Genomic DNA, 25,462 nt, shown 5'->3' on the forward strand with positions numbered 1-25,462 from the left:
TCATATACTGTTGTAGTTTTTGGTAATGTATCAGATTAGATTTTATTTTTATATTTTCAGTTTGATTTTTTAATTTTGTTGTTTTTTCTTTTTTTTTTCAAGTTTTTAATGGTCTGTATAGTTTTTATTAATTAGTTTTGGTTTTAGCTATAGTATTTAGTTTGAGTAATTTTACTACTTCGTTAAACTAAATGAAAATAAGACATGTTGCCGAAATAGTTTTTTAATATTTTATTGTATTTTAGTTCATCTTTATTAGATTTTGTATGGTTTTGGTTTTAGTTAATGGGAATATCTCTGAAATAATCTGGCATATGCTGGTTTCTTAGCTTGCGGTTAACTAAAGTTCATGTGAAACTGAAAGGGCTAACATGGTTTCATAGTGACTAAACTTCCTTAAAGTTCATGAAACCCCACAAAAGATTTGTGCAAACTATTAATTGGCTAAAAAAAAGCTTTAATTGCTCTCTGTGCAATTTCTCCATTACATGACGCTTAACACGGACCCAAATCTTTTCCCAGATCACCAGAAGCTGGAACGGGAAGCCCGTATCTGCCGTCTGCTCAAGCATCCCAATATCGGTGAGTCCATTAAAGTCAGCTTCAAAAATAAACCTGAACTTCTCCATTCATGATGAAATCAGTGTGAAATCCATCATTGAGGACGCAGGTGGTTTGAATGAGCTGAAAGCATCTCGGGGGGCATTAATATAGAAAACATGCCTGTTGATTTCAGCCCATGAAACGCTCTTTGAATTGTGCTGTTTGAGTGAATGGCAAATGAAAGTATGTTACTCTCTTTTTCTTTAATGCAGTGCGGCTCCATGACAGTATATCAGAGGAAGGCTTCCATTACCTCTTATTTGACCTGTAAGTGCTTCCATATAATATGGCGCATACTATCTCTCTCTCTGCTTTGTTATTGCTCGGTGCGCTTCAACAGACGCCCACCCACTCTACCTTCCCCTCGCATCTCTCTTCATCTCTCTCTCTCTTGCTCGCTCTAGAGCCAGTTTCCATAGCAACAGAGCCAAAGAGAAATCCTGCAGCAGGGGTTTCCCCCCCGAAGCCCCAGCGTTCTCTCTTCTAGAGGATTCCCCCATCCATACTGCTCTTGCTCGCTTGCTTTCTCTCTTGCTTATTTTTCCTGTCATGCACAGCCACGCTGTCTTTAGTTTATATTCCTTAATTGTGCTTGTTTAATAAATGCTGCTTTATTTATTTATTCTTTGTTTGATATATTATTTGATACTTTTGATACGTTTGCACTTTAGTTTGCTTGCAAAGTGAAGTATGTGATCTCTGCAGTATAAGTAAGGACTGCACCATTGGTTGAGCCAGTGTTGCTGTGTCAATCTGTTCTCATGCTGGTTTCACTTCAGGGGAGTCAACCAAACGAGACCTAACCTAGCACTGGATAAAGTACTTTTCTTATGTTAGTAATTGTAAAATAAAGTACCAAGTAACACAAATCACCTTTAATTTATTCCTGTTGGTTAAATAGTTACTTCCTTGATTTTTATTTTATTTCATTTTATTTTATCAAAAATTTATTAAGATTTATTTGATTATTCATTTATTTTAGTTTCTTATTTTTATTATATTATTAGTTTTATTAATAGTTATGTTTTACATTTATTATTATTTTTTATTTAATAATAGTTTATTTTTATATATAATATTTGAGTTTTTATTATAAATAGCTTTTTATTGTTAGTTTTATTCTCTTTTTTTTTTTAGTTTAAAATATTTAATTATATTTTTCATTCATTTCATTACTAATTAATTATTTTGTTATAATTAATGTTTTATTTAATATTACTTTATTTTATTAATTTTATCAGTAGTACATTTGTCAATATTTTTTGTTACTATATTTTATTTTATTAATATTTAATTTAATATTTAATAATTTACAATTAATTTATTTATTTTTTGGTTTTGTTTGCGTTCTTATTTTACCTTTTATTTGACGTTTTACTTTTCTTTAATTTGCTCCATTTCATTCTACCCATTGTTCCCAGCCATGCTGCAAATGCTTTTGCAATATAATGCAGTGTAAAGCTCTGCCAGTGTAAGCACACCAAACTGAAGTTAAATAATCACAGAATAAATGTGAATATGGTACCGATATCTTCTCTCTGTCCTGTAGAGTGACGGGCGGAGAGCTGTTTGAAGACATCGTAGCCAGAGAATATTACAGTGAAGCTGATGCCAGGTAAAACAGCATCTCCATTGTCTCCTGTCCAGACCCTCCCCATGACATTTCCCCTCCATCCTCCCATCCACACTTCTTTCTTCTTCTCTTTCACATGCATTTTAACCAGATAAACGTGTGTGTTTTGCACAGATTCTAGTATAACATGTGAGTAATAGTTTTGTCCACATCATACGAGGGTTGAGTTTTGTTTCAGAAGCTTGTTAAACGTTTGAGGCAGTGTCTCGCTGAGGCGGCAGGCGTGGGCGGCAGCGCTCTCTGTGTGTCTACTTCTGCGGGTCCCTTTCCTCTGGTTTTCCCATCGGCTTCTTTTTTTTCCATTCCATCTATTCCTGTTTTCCTCTCTGCATCAGATCCTCTCACAGACACACACACACACACACACACACTGCAGTCGCCCTCAGGAGAAAAGCTTTAACAATTTGACTGTGTGGGTACGCATGTGGGAGTGAGAGATACGGCGAGAAACAGAACGAGAGATATATACCGAGGGAGGAAACACAAGAGCTGGCGAGCGCTGAGACTACTGGAATCCATGAGCTCATCAGCCATATTCGTGGGTAGAAAGGTGTCACGAAGCCGTCAGGACGGTGAAATGTATCCGTTCCCGAGGGCCGCAGACCCTCCACCTGCCTCCACTAGAGTGATGGCTGAAAGTAGGCCTCTAATTAACACGCATAATTACGGTGTCAACTCATATTCAGCGCCGCACGTGCTGCAAACTCGCATACTCGCTTTATTTGAGCTCGATCTGTTTCCATAGCACTAGAAACTAGATGTTCACACTTTCTGAAGAAAATTACTGTTTTCTTCACATTACTATGCTGTTGCTATGGTGGTTGCTAGGTGATTGCCTAAGTTAAAAAAAAAATGTCTCTGCCATTTAATTGTTTACAAGTCTGATCAATCACTTTAGAGAACATGATTCAGGGCTCAACAATGAAATTAAAAAATATACATCAATGTTTAAGTATAGCTAAGTTTATTTAAATAAATTTAGATAAATATACACTGCTGTTAAAAAGTTTGAAGTAAGAATGATTAAAATCTCTTATGCTCACCATGGCTGATTCATTTGATTAAAAATACAGTAAAAATAGAAAAATTGTGAAATATTTTTACAATTGAAAAGAGCCGTTTTCTATTTGAATATATTTAAAAATGTAATTGAATTTATTTAAATTTATTAAATGTGTATATATATATATATATATAATCAAAAATGAAAAACGTTTTGTAATACTATAAAGTCTTTATTGTGTGTGCCTTCCCTGTCAATTTTGATCAATTTAATTAATCCTTGCTGATTTAATTTTTTTATTATTAATCACTTACCTCAAATGTATTATATTGTATTTTTTCTTTTTTAATATTAAATATAAAATATATATTGATGTCAAATAATGAATACATTTTATATAAAACATTTCAAAATGATTATTATTTTCAATATGTATTTGTTTTATTATTTTATTTGAATTTAAAAAAAAAAATAAAAACTTGCAACAAGCTGGAAATATTCAGCTGTAATGTAACTAATAAATTTGTAAATTCATGAACACATGACTGATAGGTTTGTAATTATCAAAACTTTCTTACTAATTCTTTTTTTATAATAATTTTTGCTATTTTTAAACCTCTTTGAAACTTGAATTGGCAACAAAACTGGAGATTTCATGACAGAAAACCAAACATTTACATGATACATCAACAAATGTAAGATTTTCGGTTGCTCTGGCTGGTTTTGTTTTGTAGCAGTGGCTGACAGTAGCACTAAATGTGCTGTACAAGTGACTTTTGTCCCAGCTGGCCCTAAATGCTCTCACGCTGTTTCCGGGTCAGACTCAGCAGGCCATCTTTACTGTTGAGCCCGTTTTAGATATCCGCCGTACTCTCTCTCAAACACCCATATACACACACACACATACATGGATCATTTCCATATCTTCATCTCTACTTGATACAGGATTCATCCACCCTTCGCTCCATTTCTCCATCCCACGTATGATCGGCAGCGCCCTCACAGGAAATGATGCGTCCCGCCCGGCTGTGCTGCTATTGTTCTGCGTGGTGTAACATCAGGGCTTTCACCATTATCACTCGTCTCATTTCATCACCCACTTATCAAACAGTCTCTTATCTGGGTTGTTCCTTTCCCGCGCTCGTCTCGCCGTGACTAACTCACCTCCTCCGTCACGCCTCTCTCATCCTTCCTTTCTTTTTCTCTCCCTTCTGTCCTCTCCTCTCTCGCTTGTCTTTGCAGTCATTGTATCCATCAGATTCTAGAGAGTGTCAATCACATTCACCATCATGACATAGTGCACAGGGACCTGAAGGTCAGTATGGGAAGTGCACTGGCCCACTGCATGTGTCATGTGACTCTTGCCTGTTTCGAGCCGCCCATGTGTCTGTCTTGAACTGTAAGTCTGGGATTTTGCATTCGATGGCTGTTTTCACACTCAGTTTGATTGTTTGGTCTGAACCCAAGTTTGATTCCCTGCAGGATTCTTTTCACATTACGTTATTTGGCTACAATTTGCAGAGGATTTGCATACGTAACCCTATAAAGCCTACTGTATCATATTTGAGACAAATTTCTAATTATTAACAGGATTTAAACTAAGTATTTAAATATCATCTTACTAAGAGATATTATTGGGAGATATAGAGTGACATTTATTTATATGCATGATATTTATATGCATTTTATGCAAGTATCTGCTATACTGTTACAAAGATCTCATTGGTTTGCATTACAAGCTATCAGAATTTCATCAGGACATATAAATATCAGCAACTGCACCATGTTTCATATTTTTGCTCAGTTGGGGCCTCTGACTAGAACTGAAGCTTTTTTCCAACGTTTTTTCACTATATCAAACTATTTGTGCTATAAAAGATTTATGTATAAAATATGATACTCAATAAAAAAACACATAAGTGACCCTGGACCATAAATGGGTATATTTGTTGCCGTTGCCAAAAATACATTGTATGGGTCAAAATGATCCATTTTTCTTTTATGCCAAAAACATTAGGATATTAAGTAAAGATCATGTTCCATCAAGATATATTGTAAATATATAAAAGCTTAATTTCTGTTTAGTAATATGCATTGCTAAGAACTTCATTCAGACAACTTTAAAGGTGATTTTTCTCAATATTTCGTTTTTTTTTTTTTTTTTTGTTGCACCCTCAGATTCCAGATTTTCAAATAGTTATCTCGGTCAAATATTGTCCGATCCTAACAAACCATACATCAATGGAAAGCTTATTTATTCTGCTTTCATATGATGTAGAAATCTCAATTTCAGAAAACTGACCCTTGTGACTGGTTTTGTGGTCCAGTGTCACATTTGCTGACTTTTTATATTTTGTTTAATTGTTTAAAAAATAAATAATAATAAAAAACAAACAAAAAAAAAAAATGGAGAAGGAGAAGGTCCTTAGGAGAAGACCTAAAATTGAAAACATGTTTTTTGTTGCTTTAGTTTTACCACTAAATCTTAAAGTGGACAAGGCATTGTGGATGAATTGCGAGAGATGAGAAGCATGTGAGTAGTTTGGTCTGAATTCCTCCACAGGTCAGTTTATGTGTTATTTGGCTTTGATTCACAGTGTTTCGTCTTAACAAAGATGTGTACAGAAAAGCGCCTGTGAAGGAAATGTTGAACTAGTGGCAAAAAAGAAAGACATTTTATTACTATGCCTCAAATTAGGCTTTATTGCTTTCACCTAAAGTAGTAATTTGCAACTTCAAAAGAATAGTTCAACCAAAAATAATGGTGTCTGTCTTTATTTACCCACCATCATGGGTTTCCAAACCCGCATGACACTTTTTGAAAAATGTGCCTTTTTATTATTTTTTTTATTATATTATGTTCATATTTTATATATATATATATATTATGTAAGTCAGTGGGATCTGTTGTTGTTTTGGCCAAACCAGAGATATTTTAGTGTTATTTATATACAAAGTATAGTATTTATAATATTTTAAATTAGCTTTAATTTTTGTTTGTTCAGTTTTCATTTTAGCATTTTTTGGGGGTTTTGTAACTTTTTTTTAAAATTATTTTTAATTATATGTTTAATTATTCTTGTTCTAATTATTATAATATAGCTTCAAATTCCGTTTTTTTTATTTTGCTTCAACTTCAAGACCATTTCTAATTTCATTTAAGTTTCATATAATATTCATAATTAATTTCAGCCTGCTGAATATTTTATTTCATTCAGCTTTCGACTTGCTGACAGAGGAAAAATAGCCAGTGGTTGCTCTTTTGACTTTGCTCAGGAGACTTCTCATTTATTTTATTTAACGATCAACTTTGCCTCAGGCTGTTCTCTTAAAATACCAGCAAGAGTGTGGAGCTATAAAATTAGCATAGAGCATAAATCAGATCATTTGGTCATGCCAGAATTTTGTGTTGGAGTTCATATTGAGACTAAAAGCTTAAAATCAGTTTGCTCTCAATTTAATTATTTTATTTCAGCTTTATTTCAAGAACTGAAAATGATTTTAGTCTTAGTTACGAAGTCAGGTTTAGAATGACAGAAGTGAAATTTTTGGGTGAACTGTCCCTTTAAGGTACTATTAGGCAAACTTTTGGGATAGATAAAGTATATTTAAAGGTGACATATCATGAAAATCTGACTTTTCCAGGTTTTAAGTGCTTTAATCAAGTCTCCAGTGCATCTACCAACCAAGGAAACGTGAAAAAGATTAACCCAGTAACTTTGTTTTAGTAAGCCTTTTTCTGCAAGCTTCTGATAAAACGAGCGCGTCTGCATTATAATATTACCGCCCCTGTATCTGTAAGTTTCCACCCACAGCGCCATCATTTTGATTTCGCAAGCCACAGCTCTATTCTGGAAAGGGGGCGGGAGCAGCAGCTCATTTGGATTTAAAGACACCGGGACGAAAATCTGAGTGTTTCTGCTTCTACTAAAAATAAGCATTTTCAAAATCATATAATAAATGACCTGTGGGGTATTTTGAGCTGAAACTTCACAGACACATTCTGGGGACACCAGAGACTTATATTACATATTGTAAAAAGGGGCATAATATGTCTCCTTTAAGGGTTGTGCCCCATTGACCAAACCAGCCAAATTGTGTGGTCAGATGAACTCGGGTCGGCACCAGACCTCTCTACTGAGAAAATAGCCGAACTGCTCCTGATGCACTGAGAGTATCTCCTTACCCTCTCTGTATTCTGCTCTCTCGGTTTCTTGTCTCGCTGTCTTTCTTCCTCTCTGTTGTTTCAAAACAGTGTCATTTATCTTTGCAACTGGGTAATTCTCGGGTGCGTGTAATGCATTGTTTCAGTCAAGCCTCACATTGAGGATGACAGAGTGCTGCTGTTTTGTTTAATAGTCACTTGAGTGAAGGGCTCTTTCAGAGTCTCGCAGCTCATTGCGGTCTTGATTTAAAAGCTCAAATAAAGCTGCTGACTGTTTCTGTTCTGTTTGGCCACACATCAACCAGACCACGCTCTTTGAATCATGATAAAATGGGAGGTTGCTCAGGCCGTATGACCTACTGGTGATGGATTTGATAGGTCTGGCTTCTTGATTTAATGGCGGAGATAAAGTAGTCAGTTGCACTTTTATTGGCTGCGTACACACTGTTAAGGTTCAGGAGTGACACCACATTTAAATAAGGGAGTGAATCTCCTAAATTACAGATGATTGACACCATGGTGACTATAGAAACATTTTTCTGCCTCACGCTATCTGCTATTTTTAACCAAAGTAGGAGAAGGTAATAATTTGGAAGGTTACATTGCAGAGCACACTCTTGAAGGGTTGCCATGTCCACTTATCATAAGCGACTCTTATTAAGCATCTTTTGGTTTGTTGTTTGGACTCCGCTCATAAAGCGATCCATTTTATGAAGTTAATAAAGGAGGCAGGTGCAGGTTGTGATATTTTGGTATGTGGCTTATTTCCACAATAACATGTTTGGAAGTTGCTTATGTGGCTTGTTCTTATTTGCTGTTTTTTATAGCAAGATCTGGCAACACTGAGTCAAGAAGTACCTCATCCCTGTGGGTTATTCCCATATTTAGGGCCCAAGCCAGTAAGGCGCAGGGCCCTATTGTTCTTCTAAGGATTATTATTTTTTTTTTTTTTTTTATTATTTTTTATTTCGACTATCCGGGTACTTTTGGGGGCCTTAACGTGCCCGAAAACTCTTGAAAATTGGCACACACATTGGAACCTGCGGCCATTAGGACGCCGCTGAGGCTGGGACCCGGGCGTGGCACAGGGGCTCTACGGCGCCCCCTGCAAAATTGTCAGAAAGCTTGATGTATAGCTCACACATACTTGCACGTATTCATATGAAACTCGGTACACATATAGAACTCATTGAGCTGAACAACTTTCACGCTGCATGTTTTAGGCTCCGCCCAACAGGAAGTCGGCTATTCAGGGCTGTTTAAAAAGCGCATGCTCTGGAATTTGATATACTCCTCTGAGGATTTCCATACGATTGCCACCAAACTCGGTGAACATGATCTCAAGACATTGGGGACGCTAAATTGCGAAGATATTTTTGATATGTCGAACGGTTTGCCCGTGGCGAGGCGATGAAGTTATGGCGAAAAATGAGACACAGGAAATGCCTAATAACGTCCACATACATTGTATGATGTAGATCAAACTTCATTGATTTGTTCGTTGTGTGATGCCGATCGGATAGATGTGACTATTATGACTGAAAGTTATAGCGCCACCAACTGGCTGCAGGAAGTGTGTCGTTTTCAAAATGCTTTGAATTCAGCATCTTATTTTTACTCGATTTGCTTCAAACTTCACCAGAATAATGTCAAAACACGGCCGATGTAAAACTGTGAAGGAAATATTGATATCTAAAATTATGTTACCATGGCAACGTGTCAAAGTTGAAAATTCGTTTCTGGTGATTTTGAGGCAGATAACATGTTTAGAATGTCATGAAACTCAACACACATATCAGTATTAATGATAGTTAGACACTGGAAAAAGCTCATAAACGGGCGTGGAAGAGGCACTCTATAGCGCCACCTTTTGTCAAAAATGGGGGGGTTAGTTTTAGCTACAGACACCAAACTCGGTACATAAATTGTTCTTATTAATCCGGACAACTTTCTAATTTACAGTCATTAGCTACGACCAACAGGAAGTCGGCTATATTTATTTTAATGTGGGTTTTTTTTTAAAAGGGGCTGTAAACAAATTAATACTCCTCCAAGCAGAAACACGGAAATCACACGAAACATTTTTTATCATGATGCCAAAATACTGACGATGCTAAATTGCGGACGGATTTAGGATATCTTGAACGATGATTTAATGGCAATTTATTAAAGTTACAGTAAAAAAGATAATTTTTATTTTTTTTTATCTTTTAAGAGCAGCTTCCAAACACTTCATAAAAAATTACATACACAGAACAATACAGTCTGAGGATATGTGAATAATTTCATGAATTTACAATACACTATGCTTAGGAGAAAATTTAAAAACTATCAGAGAGTTGATATAATGCTTCTGAGTGAGAGGTCCTGTCAGCCTGCAGCTGAGTGAGGGGTGGGGGTGGGGTGGGGTGTGAGTGACTGTGTGAGTGACTGTGTGGATTGAGGCAGTGGGTGAGAGAGAGAAAGAGAGAGAGAGGGTCTGTTTTTTTAAAATCTTTAAAAAATGCTTATAAATCATTAAAGATTTTGATAACACTTTATAATAAGGTCTCAATTCTTAACATTAGGAAATGCATTAATTAACGTGAACTAACAATGAAAAATATATTTTTACAGCATGTTAATTCTTCCAGGATAGTGTGAACTAACAAAGAACTTTTTTTTAAAGCATTTATTAATCTTTTTAATGTTAGAAAAATAATCATGTTCAAAAGATTAACTTTAAAATGTAATAATATATAAACACATTTTGGAATTAATATTGATCAACATTAAATGGTATATAATTATTAATGATTATATATATATAATGATAGCTACAGACACCAAACTCGGTACATAAATTGTTCTTATTAATCCGGACAACTTTCTAATTTACAGTCATTAGCTACGACCAACAGGAAATCGGCTATTTTTTTTTTTTTATGTGTTTTTTTTTTTTTTTTAAACGGGCTGTAAACAAATTCATACTCCTCCCAAGCAGAAACCAACAATTCACACCAAACATTTTTTCACATGCTTCCAAGATACTGAAGATACTACATTGCGGACGGATTTAGGATATCTTGAACGGTGATTTAATGGCAATTTATTAAAGTCACAGTAAAAAATAACACTTTTCTTTTTTTTTATCTTTTAAGAGCAGCTTCAAAACACTTCATAAAAAATTACATACACAGAACAATACAGTCTGAGGATATGTTATTAATTCCATGAATTTACAATACACTATGGAGAGGAGAAAATTTAAAAACTATCAGAGATCTCCTGTCACTGCTTCTAATGTGTGCGGTGGGTGACTGGGTGGGTGACTGGACTGACTGTGTGAGTTCAGTGAGTGTGGAGGGGGAGAGAGAGAGAGAGAGAGAGAGAGAGAGAGAGAGAGGGTCTGTTTAAACTTCTCAATAAAATCCTTAAAAAATGCTTATAAAGCATTAAAGGTTTTCATAACACTTTATAATTAAGTCTCATTTGTTAACAGTAGGGAATGCATTAATTAACATGAACTAACAATGAAAAATATATTTTTTACAGCATGTTAATTCTTCATTGATAGTATGAACTTACAATGAACTAGCAATGAACAAAATATTTGTAATATTAGAAAAATAGTCATGTTCAAAAGATAAAACATTAAAATGTAATAATATATTAACACATTTTGGAATTGATTTTGATCAACATTAAATGGTATATATTTATTAATGATGTAAATTAACAACAGTTAAATGATGTTGTTTTTTAACATTGGTTAATTCACAAATAACATTAAATATTAACAATATATTTTTTACTTTATTAATTTGTGTTAGAAAAAAATTATTCATGGTAGTTAATGGAAAAATAAATCATTAAAAAATGCTTATAAATCATTAAAACCTTTGGTAACTATAATAATTTCTCATTTGTTAGCATTAGTAAATGCATTAACTAACATCAACTACCAATGAAAAATATATTTTCACAGAATTTAAAGTTTTTTATGTTGTTCTGTGTGTGTGTGTTTCACAGAGTTGATGGTTTGGATTAACCCTTTAATTGCCGTATCCCTTAAAACCAAACTGCCAGAGGGTTACTGTGATGCGTGTGCTCGCTGGGCACCGTTTTATCGATGCCACCGGGGTGGCGTATGCTGACGGCTTGGGCCCGTCATCGCTGCTCGCAGCTATATTTTTTTTTTTTTTTTTTTTTTTTTTTTTTTTTTATTATTTTTTATTTCGACTATCCGGGTACTTTTGGGGGCCTTAACGTGCCCGAAAACTCTTGAAAATTGGCACACACATTGGAACCTGCGGCCATTAGGACGCCGCTGAGGCTGGGACCCGGGCGTGGCACAGGGGCTCTACGGCGCCCCCTGCAAAATTGTCAGAAAGCTTGATGTATAGCTCACACATACTTGCACGTATTCATATGAAACTCGGTACACATATAGAACTCATTGAGCTGAACAACTTTCATGCTGCATGTTTTAGGCTCCGCCCAACAGGAAGTCGGCTATTCAGGGCTGTTTAAAAAGCGCATGCTCTGGAATTTGATATACTCCTCTGAGGATTTCCATACGATTGCCACCAAACTCGGTGAACATGATCTCAAGACATTGGGGACGCTAAATTGCGAAGATATTTTTGATATGTCGAACGGTTTGCCCATGGCGAGGCGATGAAGTTATGGCGAAAAATGAGACCCAGGAAATGCGTAATAACGTCCACATACATTGTATGATGCAGATCAAACTTCAGTGATTTGTTCGTTGTATGATGCCGATCGGATAGATGTGACTATTATGACTGAAAGTTATAGCGCCACCAACTGGCTGCAGGAAGTGTGTCGTTTTCAAAATGCTTTGAATTCAGCATCTTATTTTTACTCGATTTGCTTCAAACTTCACCAGAATAATGTCAAAACACGGCCGATGTAAAACTGTGGAGGGAATATTGATATCTAAACTTATGTTGCCATGGCAACGTGTCAAAGTTGAAAATTCGTTTCTGGTGATTTTGAGGCAGATAACATGTTTAGAATGTCATGAAACTCAACACACATATCAGTATTAATGATAGTTAGACACTGGAAAAAGCTCATAAACGGGCGTGGAAGAGGCACTCTATAGCGCCACCTTTTGTCAAAAATGGGGGGGTTAGTTTTAGCTACAGACACCAAACTTGGTACATAAATTGTTCTTATTAATCCGGACAACTTTCTAATTTACAGTCATTAGCTACGACCAACAGGAAGTCGGCTATATTTATTTTAATGTGGGTTTTTTTTAAAAACGGGCTGTAAACAAATTAATACTCCTCCAAGCAGAAACACGGAAATCACACGAAACATTTTTTATCATGATGCCAAAATACTGAAGATGCTAAATTGCGGACGGATTTAGGATATCTTGAACGATGATTTAATGGCAATTTATTAAAGTTACAGTAAAAAAGATAATTTTTATTTTTTTTTATCTTTTAAGAGCAGCTTCCAAACACTTCATAAAAAATTACATACACAGAACAATACAGTCTGAGGATATGTGATTAATTTCATGAATTTACAATACACTATGCTTAGGAGAAAATTTAAAAACTATCAGAGAGTTGATATAATGCTTCTGAGTGAGAGGTCCTGTCAGCCTGCAGCTGAGTGAGGGGTGGGGTGGGGTGTGAGTGACTGTGTGAGTGACTGTGTGGATTGAGGCAGTGGGTGAGAGAGAGAAAGAGAGAGAGAGGGTCTGTTTTTTTTAAATCTTTAAAAAATGCTTATAAATCATTAAAGATTTTGATAACACTTTATAATAAGGTCTCAATTCTTAACATTAGGAAATGCATTAATTAACGTGAACTAACAATGAAAAATATATTTTTACAGCATGTTAATTCTTCCATGATAGTATGAACTAACAAATAACTTTTTTTTTAAAGCATTTATTAATCTTTTTAATGTTAGAAAAATAATCATGTTCAAAAGATTAACTTTAAAATGTAATAATATATAAACACATTTTGGAATTAATATTCATCAACATTAAATGGTATATAATTATTAATGATTATATATATATATAATGATAGCTACAGACACCAAACTCGGTACATAAATTGTTCTTATTAATCCGGACAACTTTCTAATTTACAGTCATTAGCTACGACCAACAGGAAATCGGCTATATTTATTTTAATGTGGGGTTTTTTTTTAAACGGGCTGTAAACAAATTAATACTCCTCCAAGCAGAAACACGGAAATCACACCAAACATTTTTTCTCATGATGCCAAAATACTGAAGATGCTAAATTGCGGACGGATTTAGGATATCTTGAACGATGATTTAATGGAAATTTATTAAAGTTACAGTAAAAAAGATATATATATTTTTTTTTTTATCTTTTAAGAGCAGCTTCCAAACACTTCATAAAAAATTACATACACAGAACAATACAGTCTGAGGATATGTGATTAATTTCATGAATTTACAATACACTATGCTTAGGAGAAAATTTAAAAACTATCAGCCTGCTTCTGAGTGAGAGCTCCTGCCACTGCTTCTGAGTGAGGGGTGGGGGTGGGGTGTTGTGGGGTGTGAGTGACTGTGTGAGTGACTGTGTGGATTGAGGCAGTGGGTGAGAGAGAGAGAAAAAGAGAGAGAGGGTCTGTTTTTTAAAATCTTTAAAAAATGCTTATAAATCATTAAAGATTTTGATAACACTTTATAATAAGGTCTCATTTCTTAACATTAGGAAATGCATTAACATGAACTAACAATGAAAAATATATTTTTACAGGATGTTAATTCTTCCATGATAGTATGAACTAACAAAGAAAAAATTTTTTTAAAGCATTTATTAATCTTTTTAATGTTAGAAAAATAGTCATGTTCAAAAGATAAACTTTAAAATTTAATAATATATTAACACATTTTGGAATTAATATTGATCAACATTAAATGGTATATAATTATTAATGATTATATATATATAATGATCGCTACAGACACCAAACTCGGTACATAAATTGTTCTTATTAATCCGGACAACTTTCTAATTTACAGTCATTAGCTACGACCAACAGGAAGTCGGCTATATTTATTTTAATGTGGGTTTTTTTTTAAAACGAGCTGTAAGCAAATTCATACTCCTCCAAACAGAAACACAGAAATCACACCAAAACATTTTTTCTAGTGATGCCAAAATACTGAAGATGCTAAATTGCGGACGGATTTAGGATATCTTGAACGATGATTTAATGGCAATTTATTAAAGTTACAGTAAAAAAGAGAATTCTTTTTTTTTTTTTTTTTTTTTTTAAGAGCAGCTTCCAAACACTTCATAAAAAATTACATACACAGAACAATACAGTCTGAGAATATGTGATTAATTTCATGAATTTACAATACACTATGCAGAGGAGAAAATTAAAAAACTATCAGAGCTGCTGCTGAGTGAGAGCTCCCTGTCACTGCTTCTGAGTGAGGGGTGGGGTGTGAGTGACTGTGTGAGTTCAGTGAGTGTGGAGGGGGAGAGAGAGAGAAAGAAAGAGAGAGAGAGAGAGAGAGAGAGAGAGAGGGTCTGTTTAAACTTCTCAATAAAATCCTTAAAAAATGCTTATAAAGCATTAAAGGTTTTGATAACACTTTATAATTAAGTCTCAATTGTTAACAGTAGGGAATGCATTAATTAATATGAACTAACAATGAAAAATATATTTTTTACAGCATGTTAATTCTTCATTGATAGTATGAACTTACAACGAACTAACAATGAACATAATATTTTTAATATTAGAAAAATAGTCATGCTCAAAAGATAAAACTTTAAAATGTAATAATATATTAACTCATTTTGGAATTAATATTGATCACCATTAAATGGTATATAATTATTGTTGATGTTAACTAACAACAGTTAAATAATGTTGTTTTTTAACATTGGTTAATTCACAAATAACATTAAATATTAACAATATATTTTTTACTTTATTTGTGTTAGTAAAAATTATTCATGTTAGTTAATGGAAAAATAAATCATAAAAAAAATGCTTATAAATCATTAAAAGCTTTGGTAACTATAATAATTTCTCATTTGTTAGCATTAGTAAATGCATTAACTAACATCAACTACCAATGAAAAATATATTTTCACAGAATTTAAAGTTTTATATGTTGTTCTGTGTGTTGTGTTTCACAGAGTTGATGGTTTGGATTAACCCTTTAATTGCCGTATCCCTTAAAACCAAACTGCCAGAGGGTTACTGTATTGTGTGTGCTCGCTGGGCACCGTTTTATCGATGCCACCGGGGTGGCATATGCACTGGCGGCTTGGGCCCGTCATCGCTGCTCGCAGCTATATTTCTGAATTGTGGTTGTTACTACTTGAATTTTTCGGGAGTTAATTTGGTTGTTGAATGCGGTTGTCACTTCTGTAAATGACTGAACAGGATTAAGCACTAAAAGGTGAACGGAGTTTAGCTGCAGTGTGTACGTGGCCATTGTTTAGGAGGCTTAATTGAGTTAGAAGGAAGAATCATTTGATATTTGAATTCATACCGAAACTCAAAATTTGCAGTCTATTAAATCTCATTGCTGTCTAGGAGAAACAACTGGGGTCATATGCTCTGAAAACCATTATAATACAACATTGTATGTTTAAGATTGAGTTTTTGGATGTGTAAAATAGGTGATCATATGTTAAGGATTTGTTAGGATCTCAGAGTGAGCCATTTCTGCAGCTTGGCTTTAAGAAATTCTAAAAGTTTTGAGCTCTGGAAGTTACTCTGTTTTCATAGTTCAACTCTTCTATCTCAAAAGATGACGAAAAATCAGATTCTCTATGCTATAACTACTTTAAAGAGATCCCATTTGTGATTTGTCTTTCTCACAGAATCTTTTTACGTTATATTAGTGAACCAAACAGTGTTAGTCTAGGGGCTCTTCAGCCGGCCGCCTGTGGGCCAAATCAGCCATCAGTCATTTTTATTGCCCTCTGATTGATATTGATGAAATTGCTGTGCGACCAGAGACGAGTTTAGTGCTCTGGTCGTATTTGGAGCAGAGCTGGAGGTTAAGTCTATGGTTCAGACAGGAGCATCATTTTTGATTGCGCCCATTACAGGAAATGTGACATATTGGGTAAAGAGACACGGAAAATGAAAAGCTGCGATTTTCTAGGCTGATATGGCTAGGAACTATACTCTCATTCCAGCGTAATAATCAAGTAACTTTGCTGCCGTACCATGGGTGCAGCAGCTCCTGAAGAAAAATCACAGCTTTTCATTTTCCGTCGGTCTTAGTACACGATGTAACTACAGAAGAGTCAAGCTTTAAATAGGAAAATGATCGAAACTCTTTGGTCATTTTTGATGACCCAATGCTAATGGTCTAATCTGACTCAATGATCTATGCTAAACTCAAGACCCGGAGATCGGCTGAATGGATTCAAAAACGGTAAAACTCAACTGTTTAACTCTAGGGGGGTTGTAAAAAAGTGGAGTGTTCCTTTAAGGAAAACAAGGTTAGATTTTTAAATCCGACTATTTAAAAAAAAAAAAAAGTAAACGCATTATTAAGGGTGTTTAGTTTTAGTTTTTAATGACGTCTAGATCTAGTAATGACTCTGAAAAGTGTTTGTCCACCTTCATTTTGGCCCCCTACACAAGGTAGTTGAAAAGTCCTAGAGTGGAAGAACTAGAAAACAGCTTTGTATGTTCCAGTTTTACAACATGTACACACACACACATGCGCGCTCACTCTCAGTAAATCAGCAGCACACGCCTACACAGGCTGACTCACGCCGTCCACCTCCCTCTTCTCACACACCGGTACATTTCCTCCAGACTATCTCACCACACAACTGCCAAAAAACACACTCCAGTCCGCTGCAGCGCCGCAGCCTTTCCAGGGCCGCCTGCCAGTCTTACCTCTCTTCTTTCACGTCTCTGGCTCAGTCTTTCTCTTTCTCCTTCTCTGTCTCTCCTGATGCTCGCTCTCGTCGTGGGTGGTGAGATCATCTCACCCTTGAGAGCAGTTTTTAAGTGTGTAGTGTTAGCTAGAGCTTCCTGTGTCAGTAAAACAGGGTTTCGGTACGTAGGAAAAGCCTCATGTCTGCTGTTTCAAAAGACGTCGATGCACGTGAACACTTCTGCGGACTGAAAATAGTTTATAGCATCAAGGAGCCTTTATTTCATCCATTAGTGTGTCTCTCTTTACTCTGTTTTGGGTGATGGTGATGGTGACGGTTGTCTTTCTCAAGTCCCAAGTTACTTTTATCTTATTTTTGAATGTGTTTGAATGCTAACCCTTTAGTTTTCTTTGCAGATAAAATAAATCCAAGGGTGAATCTCATGAAATATGTCTACGTCATATTTTAGTCTCGAATCAAAAGAAAGGATTAATTAGTCAAATTTTGACCACTTGATTACGACAGATAAAATTTGGGAATAAAATATGCTTTATTATCATGAAAATATTGTCACAATTTTTTTTTTTTAATTATTAAAATTAAATATTCAGAAAATATATATATATTTCCTTTTTGATTTGGGGGTTAAATTTGACCATTTTGGAGATATGTATTTTTATCATGAAAATAATGTTAATGTAATTTATTAAATAAATTTACTTATTTATTTCTTTTAATTTGGGGGTAAAATTTGGTCTAAAATGATGTAGGAAGATTCATCCTATATATAAAACTCTATGCCAAATAAGACAATTCAGGAGGTAAAATGTTGTCATGAATGAAAATCTTAATTTTTTTTTAAACTAATTTATTTATTTTTACTTTTATTTTACTTTCTTTTGAATTTGGGTTGAAATTTGATGTGGACATGATGTAGGGAGATTAATTCTGAAGATAAAACTCTTTGCCACACTTTTATGAAAATTTACAAGACCATTTTTTGGAAGAGCGAGTCACTTAAAATATTTTGTTATGCTTGGCATCAATCTTTGACATTAATTCAGTAGGAAGATTATGGTTATATTTTTAGTAGCTCCATGTAATCGCCTGCATTTCCTGCCTGTGCCTGTGCACGAGAGAATGGCATTGCTCAGACTAACATACGCCCCCTGGTGTTTGCATGCAGTCACTGCATCCAGCAGATCCTGGAGGCGGTGCTTCATTGCCATCAAATAGGTGTGGTGCACCGAGATCTCAAGGTGAGTGACGGGTGATTCGTTCATCTGTGCGTGTGTCGTGCATGCTTTTGTGAACAAATATGCTATGTGTGATGTGCGATTATGATGAGATTCGGATGATGAGATGGTTAATATTCTGTAGGGGGCGTGGCTTAAAGAGAGAGGCCACACAAAACTGAAAATTGTGTCACTTACTCACCCTCATGTCATTCAGAACCTGAATGGATTTCTTGCTGAACACAGGTAGAGATGTTGGGAAGATGTGGGTTTGTGGTACCTGTTGACGCGCACAGTATTTGTTCATACTATGGAAGTCAATAGGGAGTAGCAACTGTTTGGTTATTTGCATTCTTCAAAATTTAATCTTTTCTTAAGTAACTCATACCGGTTGTACAACATGAGGGTGAACAAATGATGTCAGAATTTTAATTTTTGGGTGAACTGTCTCTTTAATGCTCACGATCTGATTTGGCATGATGTGTGCATGGATGTCTATGTCTGGCATAAAACCTTCAGATTAAGTTTTTTATTGTTGATTTCATGTCTATTTATATGTGATTTGTTTAAAGACACACAGGTTGATTCTGAACTAGAATCACTTTCACCAGTATAATTCAATATGATCAGGAACGTCTAGAAATACAGTAAATAAGGGTCAGTTTTGATTTCATGTTGCTTCTTTTTCCAATCCTGCTTCAGATTAGAAGTCGCTTCTTATATTTGAAAGAATCAGGTTATGCAAATCTTGAGTCTGGATGCATTTCCAGCGTCGTTTTCCCCGGATGCGGCTCAAGGTCGTTGAGCATTTCGCACCATCCTACGGATTCTCAATCAGAACGCTTTTCAAACCATGAGCCCGAAACGTCAAGATGCCATCTGAGCTCCGCGAATAGCTCCAGCAGATGGCAACGGCGGCTGAGCGTCAGAACACAGACACCGTTCGTCCCTTTTCAGAGCGGCATCTGTAGCGCGATGAGGACGACAGGAAGAAGGAGATCAGAGATTGAGACTGAATAAGTTTCCCATGATTCTTTGCTCCTCTGGACCCAATTTCCCACCTGGCTCAACTTCCACCAGAGCAGAGGGAAGATAACCTGCTTAATAACAGCACACTCACGCTCACGCTGAACATTACGTGGAGGTGTGAATGTGTGTGTTAAGTGATGTATTATTAACCCATATGTCAAAATGAGTGACAGTAGGTTATGTGAAAAAATGAAATCAAAATTGACTCTGTGTGATTTCTTGATACCTTTGGTTAAATATTCCGTTTAATTTTTTATGCAGGCAAAAGTTTGGGGTCTATAAGATTTTTATTTTAAATTTTTTGTAAGAAGTCTCTTCTGCTCACCAAGGATGCATTTATTTAATCCAAAAATACAGTAAAAACTGTAATATTGTGAAATATTAATTAATTTAAAATGAATGTTTTCTATGTGAATATAATTTAATTTTCAGCATCATTACTGCAGTCTTCAGTGTCACATGATCCTTCAGAAATCATGATAATATGCTGATTTACCGCTCAAGAAACATTTGTTATTATTAATAATGTGTTGAAAATGTTGTGCTGCTTCATAGAAAGTGATTCGTTTTTTCCAGGATTCTTTGATGAATAAAAAATATTTGAAATATTTTGTGACATAAAGGTCTTTTCTGTCAATTCTGATCAATGCATTCTTGCTTCATAAAAGAGCTTTCATTTATTTTAAAAAATCTTAATGACCCCAACTTTTTAATGTCCGTGTTTCTTTTTTTTTATGATCAACATGAAATCAAAATCAACCCTAGTGTCTGTCTTGATATCTTTGGTTGAATGTTGTCAGTGTTGTGTGTAAATGTCTGTGGCGGTAAATTGTTGTGTGAATGCCGTTTCATGTTGACATGAAAGAGAAAACGAAGCTAATTTCCCAGAATTCTTTATCAGACATCAGTGGGATCACTGAGAGCCCGTCCTGTCAATCAAATTGACTGTGTTCAGCTAAAGATGATCCAGTCCGGTCTCAGAGGAAGGTGCTGTAGGGAACACTGGGATTGAATGACAGTAAAAAAACAACTCTTCAAGATGAATAACACTCTTCTGCAAAATGCTACTATATCCTGTATTAATTAACTTTAGGTCGATAGCAAGCTAATGTAAGTTAACATTACCTAGAGCTATAACAAATATTTGCACACACAGGTGTGTAAAATCAGTGGGTCTCAACCTTTTTGACTCCAAGGCTTCCCATTGTCCAAAAAATATTCAGTTTATAGGTGAAGATATTTATGGTACTTCTGCTATAATGACAAAGTTACTTGTTTCGAAAATGTATTTATTTTTGCATAGTGTTATTTTAATAAAATTGGGAACTAAATAATTAATTTAAATAATAAAATTCCATAATCTTTTAAGTTTCAAGAGCTGAGTGCTGTTCACTCTTAATGAGAGATGAATTTATATGACCCTTCCAGTCATTTGTGATTACAAGATTTGAATGTAATTTCTCATCAATTTTACTTGATAAATTATATTAGGTCTTGACATAACTATATTTAATAAATATTTATATTTCCATGATTTTGTACATTTCCAAATTTTTTCCAAGTCTAGAAATGGCATTTTTAAAACAACCCTCATATATCAAGGATTTTAAAGACCATGGGAGCCCTGGTTCTTTAAAAATACAATTAAAATGCTAGTTGTTGGGAACAAACTAAATTAAGAATATATATATATATATATATATATATATATATATATATATATATATATATATATATATATATATATATATATATATATATTTAATTATTGTAAAGTGTGTTGAGGCCTCCTAGCAGGTCATAACCAGTGTTATCATTAACTAAACTAAAAATAAAACTATAACATTTTTGTTAATTAAAAGAAAACTGAAATATAATAAAATATAAATATTACATATAACATTTTCTCATTTTCATTTTGTTAAAGCACAAAAAATGACTAACTGTGAATAAATAACAACCAAAACTGAACTAGAACTAAAACTAATGGCTGAAATAAAAAACGTAATAATCGTATAAAAAAATGTCAAAAGCACATAACAATGACCAAATTTAACCAAAATTATAATGAAAAAAAGAATAAATAAATAATACTAAAATAACAATGGTCCCAGCTACCTGATTGAGAGCCTTGGCATCATTTGTCTTCTGTGTTTTAGTTGTTAGAAGTTTTTCTTGACAATTGAACACCTGTAATGCTAACCGTAGCCATTTTATTTCCGAGACTCAACCATTGGTCCATTTGGATGATCAAAAGTCGTAGATATCAAGCTCACATATAGGAAATGCACTTCTAGCGAGCTCTACCGCGGCCCAGCACAGCTTATATTTTGGGAGTTGATTCTGTTTGTATGCTGTATCTGTTGTGCAGCTGTGGTTGTATGTTATGTGTTCGGTGTTAAAAGGTGACATGTATCAGATTTTGGTTCAGCAGTAATATGAGTGCGTCCCTGATCTCCCCCCCAGCCGGAGAACCTGCTCTTGGCCAGTAAATGCAAGAATGCCGCCGTCAAGTTGGCCGACTTTGGCCTGGCCATTGAAGTGCAAGGGGACCAGCAGGCCTGGTTTGGTACGTGTCCGGTTTGAACTCTCCCAAAGCAAAAATCCTTTTGCCTTATTTGTTTAATTTTGCTTCTTCCAAGCACATAATCTGGCACCAAAATGGTTTTATCCAACATGCAAAGTCAGAAAGAGCCTGGATGTTGCATTTTGACGTGTATTTTTGCTTTCGCATGCAGGGTTCGCTGGAACGCCAGGTTACCTTTCCCCAGAAGTGCTACGAAAGGAGGCTTATGGGAAACCTGTGGACATTTGGGCATGTGGTGAGTCACACGCTCCCTCCCGATAGAGTTCTTTGTATCTATTTCTATCTTCTTTCTCTCTGCCCCACACATATTCAGACACATCAGCTCTCAGATGTGGAGAGCTCTTCTCCGGCAGGTGTTGTCAAGAGGCTGTTGCCAAGCACCGCTTTCACCGTTGTGTTTCACATTCACTTTCTCTAGAGCATCGATAGTTGAGCGGTTTAATTACTTTGCAGATCAGTAGGTGGTTTTTTGGTCTGGGGTTGGGAATTCTGATTCATTTCGGCGAAGTGGTTTATTAGGATTGTTTGTGTATCAGTGAACTAGTTCATGGATTCATAGGAGTCATTCTCAAAATGCAATGTTGTCACAAATGTAGTTAATTTAAACTGTTTATCACCAGACCACATGATGTTTAGCAACTATTTTGAACCCACCTGGCAGTTTTAGTCTCCAAACTAATTTCTGCCTTACAGTCAAATGATTCACAAATGCTGAGTTATTACAAAGAACCAGTGCTAAAAAAATAATTAATTCAATTCTTGTTTCTGAATGAATCATTAATTTGAACCGGTTCATTATTTCTCAATAGAATTAAACGATTACATTTTTAAATATATTTATAGTATTTTATTTATTTTTTATTATTTTCTGTATTTTATATTTTAATTTATTTAATATAATTTCCATATATATAATACACTGCCGTTCAAAAGTTTGGTATCAGTAAGATTTTTATTGTGTTTTGTTGTTTCTTATGCTCATCGAGGCTGCATTTATTTGATCAAAAATACAGAAAAATCTGTAATATTGCAAAATATTATTACAATTTAATAAATGGTTTTCTATTTTAATATACTTTAAAACGTAATTTATTTCTGTACATCAAAGCATTATTATTGATTACTGCAGTCTTCAGTGTCACATGATCCTTCAGAGATCTTTCAGAGAGAAGAATAAAAAAAAACAAATCTATATATACTGACCTGAAACTTTTGAACGGTTGTGTGTTTTGTGTATAAGTTATTACAAAGAACCAGTTCAAAACAATGATTTATTCGCAAATTAGACTTTAATACAAGTGCTTTAGATGATTTCATTTAAACATTTTTTTTGTTTATATTTATTATGTTTCTCTAATTAAACAATACAATTTACATTGTTAATGTATTTCTCTAATTTATATTATTTATTATAATATATTATTTTATGAATTTTAAATTGTGGAAATTAGATCTGTTATATAAAGGAATAAACTTAGACGTCATTAACAAAGTAACCGTTTTGAAAATGTTTGGTGTTTATATTTTTTATATAATATAATTTTGTGTTTGTTTAAATATGTATATGTTTCTTTATGGAATTTATGTGTATTTATTACTACATTTAGGGTTGTTTTAGGTGTGCCTAAATGTCTGCGTTAGTACTTGAAGAATTGTGAGTACACAAAGAATGGCACAGAATCCGTTAGAAGTGAAATATCAATAATGTGATTGCAGGAGTCATCCTGTATATTCTGCTGGTGGGATATCCTCCTTTTTGGGATGAAGACCAGCACAAACTCTACCAACAGATCAAAGCCGGGGCTTATGACGTGAGACCCCTTGTGATTTCACTCATACAGTTGAGTCAGTGGTTGAGTCAGTATATACCCATGAGTTCCTATGTTTCCTCTAGTTCCCCTCGCCAGAGTGGGACACGGTCACCCCTGAAGCCAAAAACCTCATCAATCAGATGTTGACCATCAATCCAGCCAAGAGAATCACGGCTCAGGAGGCTCTGAAACACCCGTGGGTCTGCGTGAGTATTAACAGCCACCGACCGATACATACACTTATAGTTGAAATTAAAGGACGCTTGGGATCAATAGTACTCCTGAGATGATGTATTTCATGATAAAGCAAAATTTTTACAATATAAAATGGTTAGAGAGTCGGACTCGTAATCGAAAGGTTGCGGGTTCGAGTCCCCGGCCGGCAGGAATTGTAGGTGGGGGGAGTGAATGTCCAGCGCTCTCTCCACCCTCAATACCACGACTGAGGTGCCCTTGAGCAAGGCACCGAACCCCCAACTGCTCCCCGGGCGCTGCAGCATGGCTGCCCACTGCTCCGGGTGTGTGTTCACGGTGTGTGTGTGTGCATTTGTTCACTACTCACTGCTGTGTGTGTGCACTTGGATGGGTTAAACGCAGAGCACCAATTTCGAGTATGGGTCACCATACTTGACAATACGTCACAACTTTTTTTTTTTTTATTATTTCCTTCTTCCCTTCTAATAAGAACAACCATTAACAATAATGACGCTTTTCCACTGCGTGGTACGACTCGGCTCGAGACGGCTCAGTTCGGCTCGTTTTGTGTTTCCACTGCAGTTTAGTACCGCTTTAGAGTGGGCGGGATTATTCACGTGTCGTTATAGTTGTGCCGCATCTACTGCCGTGACTTTAATTCTGCGTCGCTCCATCGCACTCTCACTGGATCCGCTCCTCGTCTATCAAAGAGAGGAACATCTGTACTTCCTCAACAGACAACGAAACAGCCATTTTTTGGTTGTTTAAAAAAGATGCGCTCATTCAAAACAGTTGCATTCGATCCTTTGCTGGCTGTGCTGATTTAAATCTAGCGGTTCTGTTGTGTCTCGTGCTGAAAGTTCAATGATGCAGGCAGTGATTTTCTCCGGCCAATCAGTGATCAGCAGAGTTTACACGTCATGTTTTGGTTAAAGTACGGCTCGCTTGGAACCTCGGCCGAGGTGGTACTAAAAAAAGTACCAGGTACTGTTCCCAGTGGAAAACCCACCAAAAGTGAGCTGTACTGAAACGTGCCGTGCCGTACTATGCAGTGGAAAAGCGCCACAAGTAAAAAAAAGTATAGGGATCAATTTTACTTTCATATTGACTTTAAGACTCAAGACTACACTGAAAAAAACAAGAAGTTAAATTTACTTAATTTTTATTTTGCAAGTTTTTGCATGCATATTTTTAAAGTAAAAATACAGTTTTTTTTAAGCTGTTAAATACGGAATTAAGTCAAATCTACTTAACTAAGTTATGTAAAATTAGTAAAGGAAATGAGTCAATTTAACGTGGCCATTTCTACTTAATTATTTG

The 25,462-nt window shown here is 35.2% G+C and overlaps 1 protein-coding gene across 4 annotated transcripts in view; it reads left to right on the forward strand.

Moving 5' to 3' along the window:
• LOC306865757 (calcium/calmodulin-dependent protein kinase type II subunit beta-like) overlaps positions 1-25,462 on the forward strand; it is a 72,996-nt gene that overhangs the window by 11,320 nt on the left and 36,214 nt on the right. For all 4 annotated transcript variants that reach the window (XM_079410531.1, XM_079410533.1, XM_079410532.1 and 1 more), the window contains exons 3-10: positions 523-582; positions 816-870; positions 2,153-2,218; positions 18,472-18,544; positions 22,016-22,118; positions 22,288-22,371; positions 23,853-23,947; positions 24,031-24,153. In XM_079410531.1, the coding sequence (XP_079266657.1) occupies positions 523-582; positions 816-870; positions 2,153-2,218; positions 18,472-18,544; positions 22,016-22,118; positions 22,288-22,371; positions 23,853-23,947; positions 24,031-24,153 (659 nt within the window). The remainder of the gene's footprint in view (positions 1-522; positions 583-815; positions 871-2,152; positions 2,219-18,471; positions 18,545-22,015; positions 22,119-22,287; positions 22,372-23,852; positions 23,948-24,030; positions 24,154-25,462) is intronic.

The sequence above is a fragment of the Barbus barbus genome (genome assembly GCF_936440315.1).
Source record: "Barbus barbus genome assembly, chromosome: 47".
NCBI classification, from domain to species: Eukaryota; Metazoa; Chordata; class Actinopteri; order Cypriniformes; family Cyprinidae; genus Barbus; species Barbus barbus.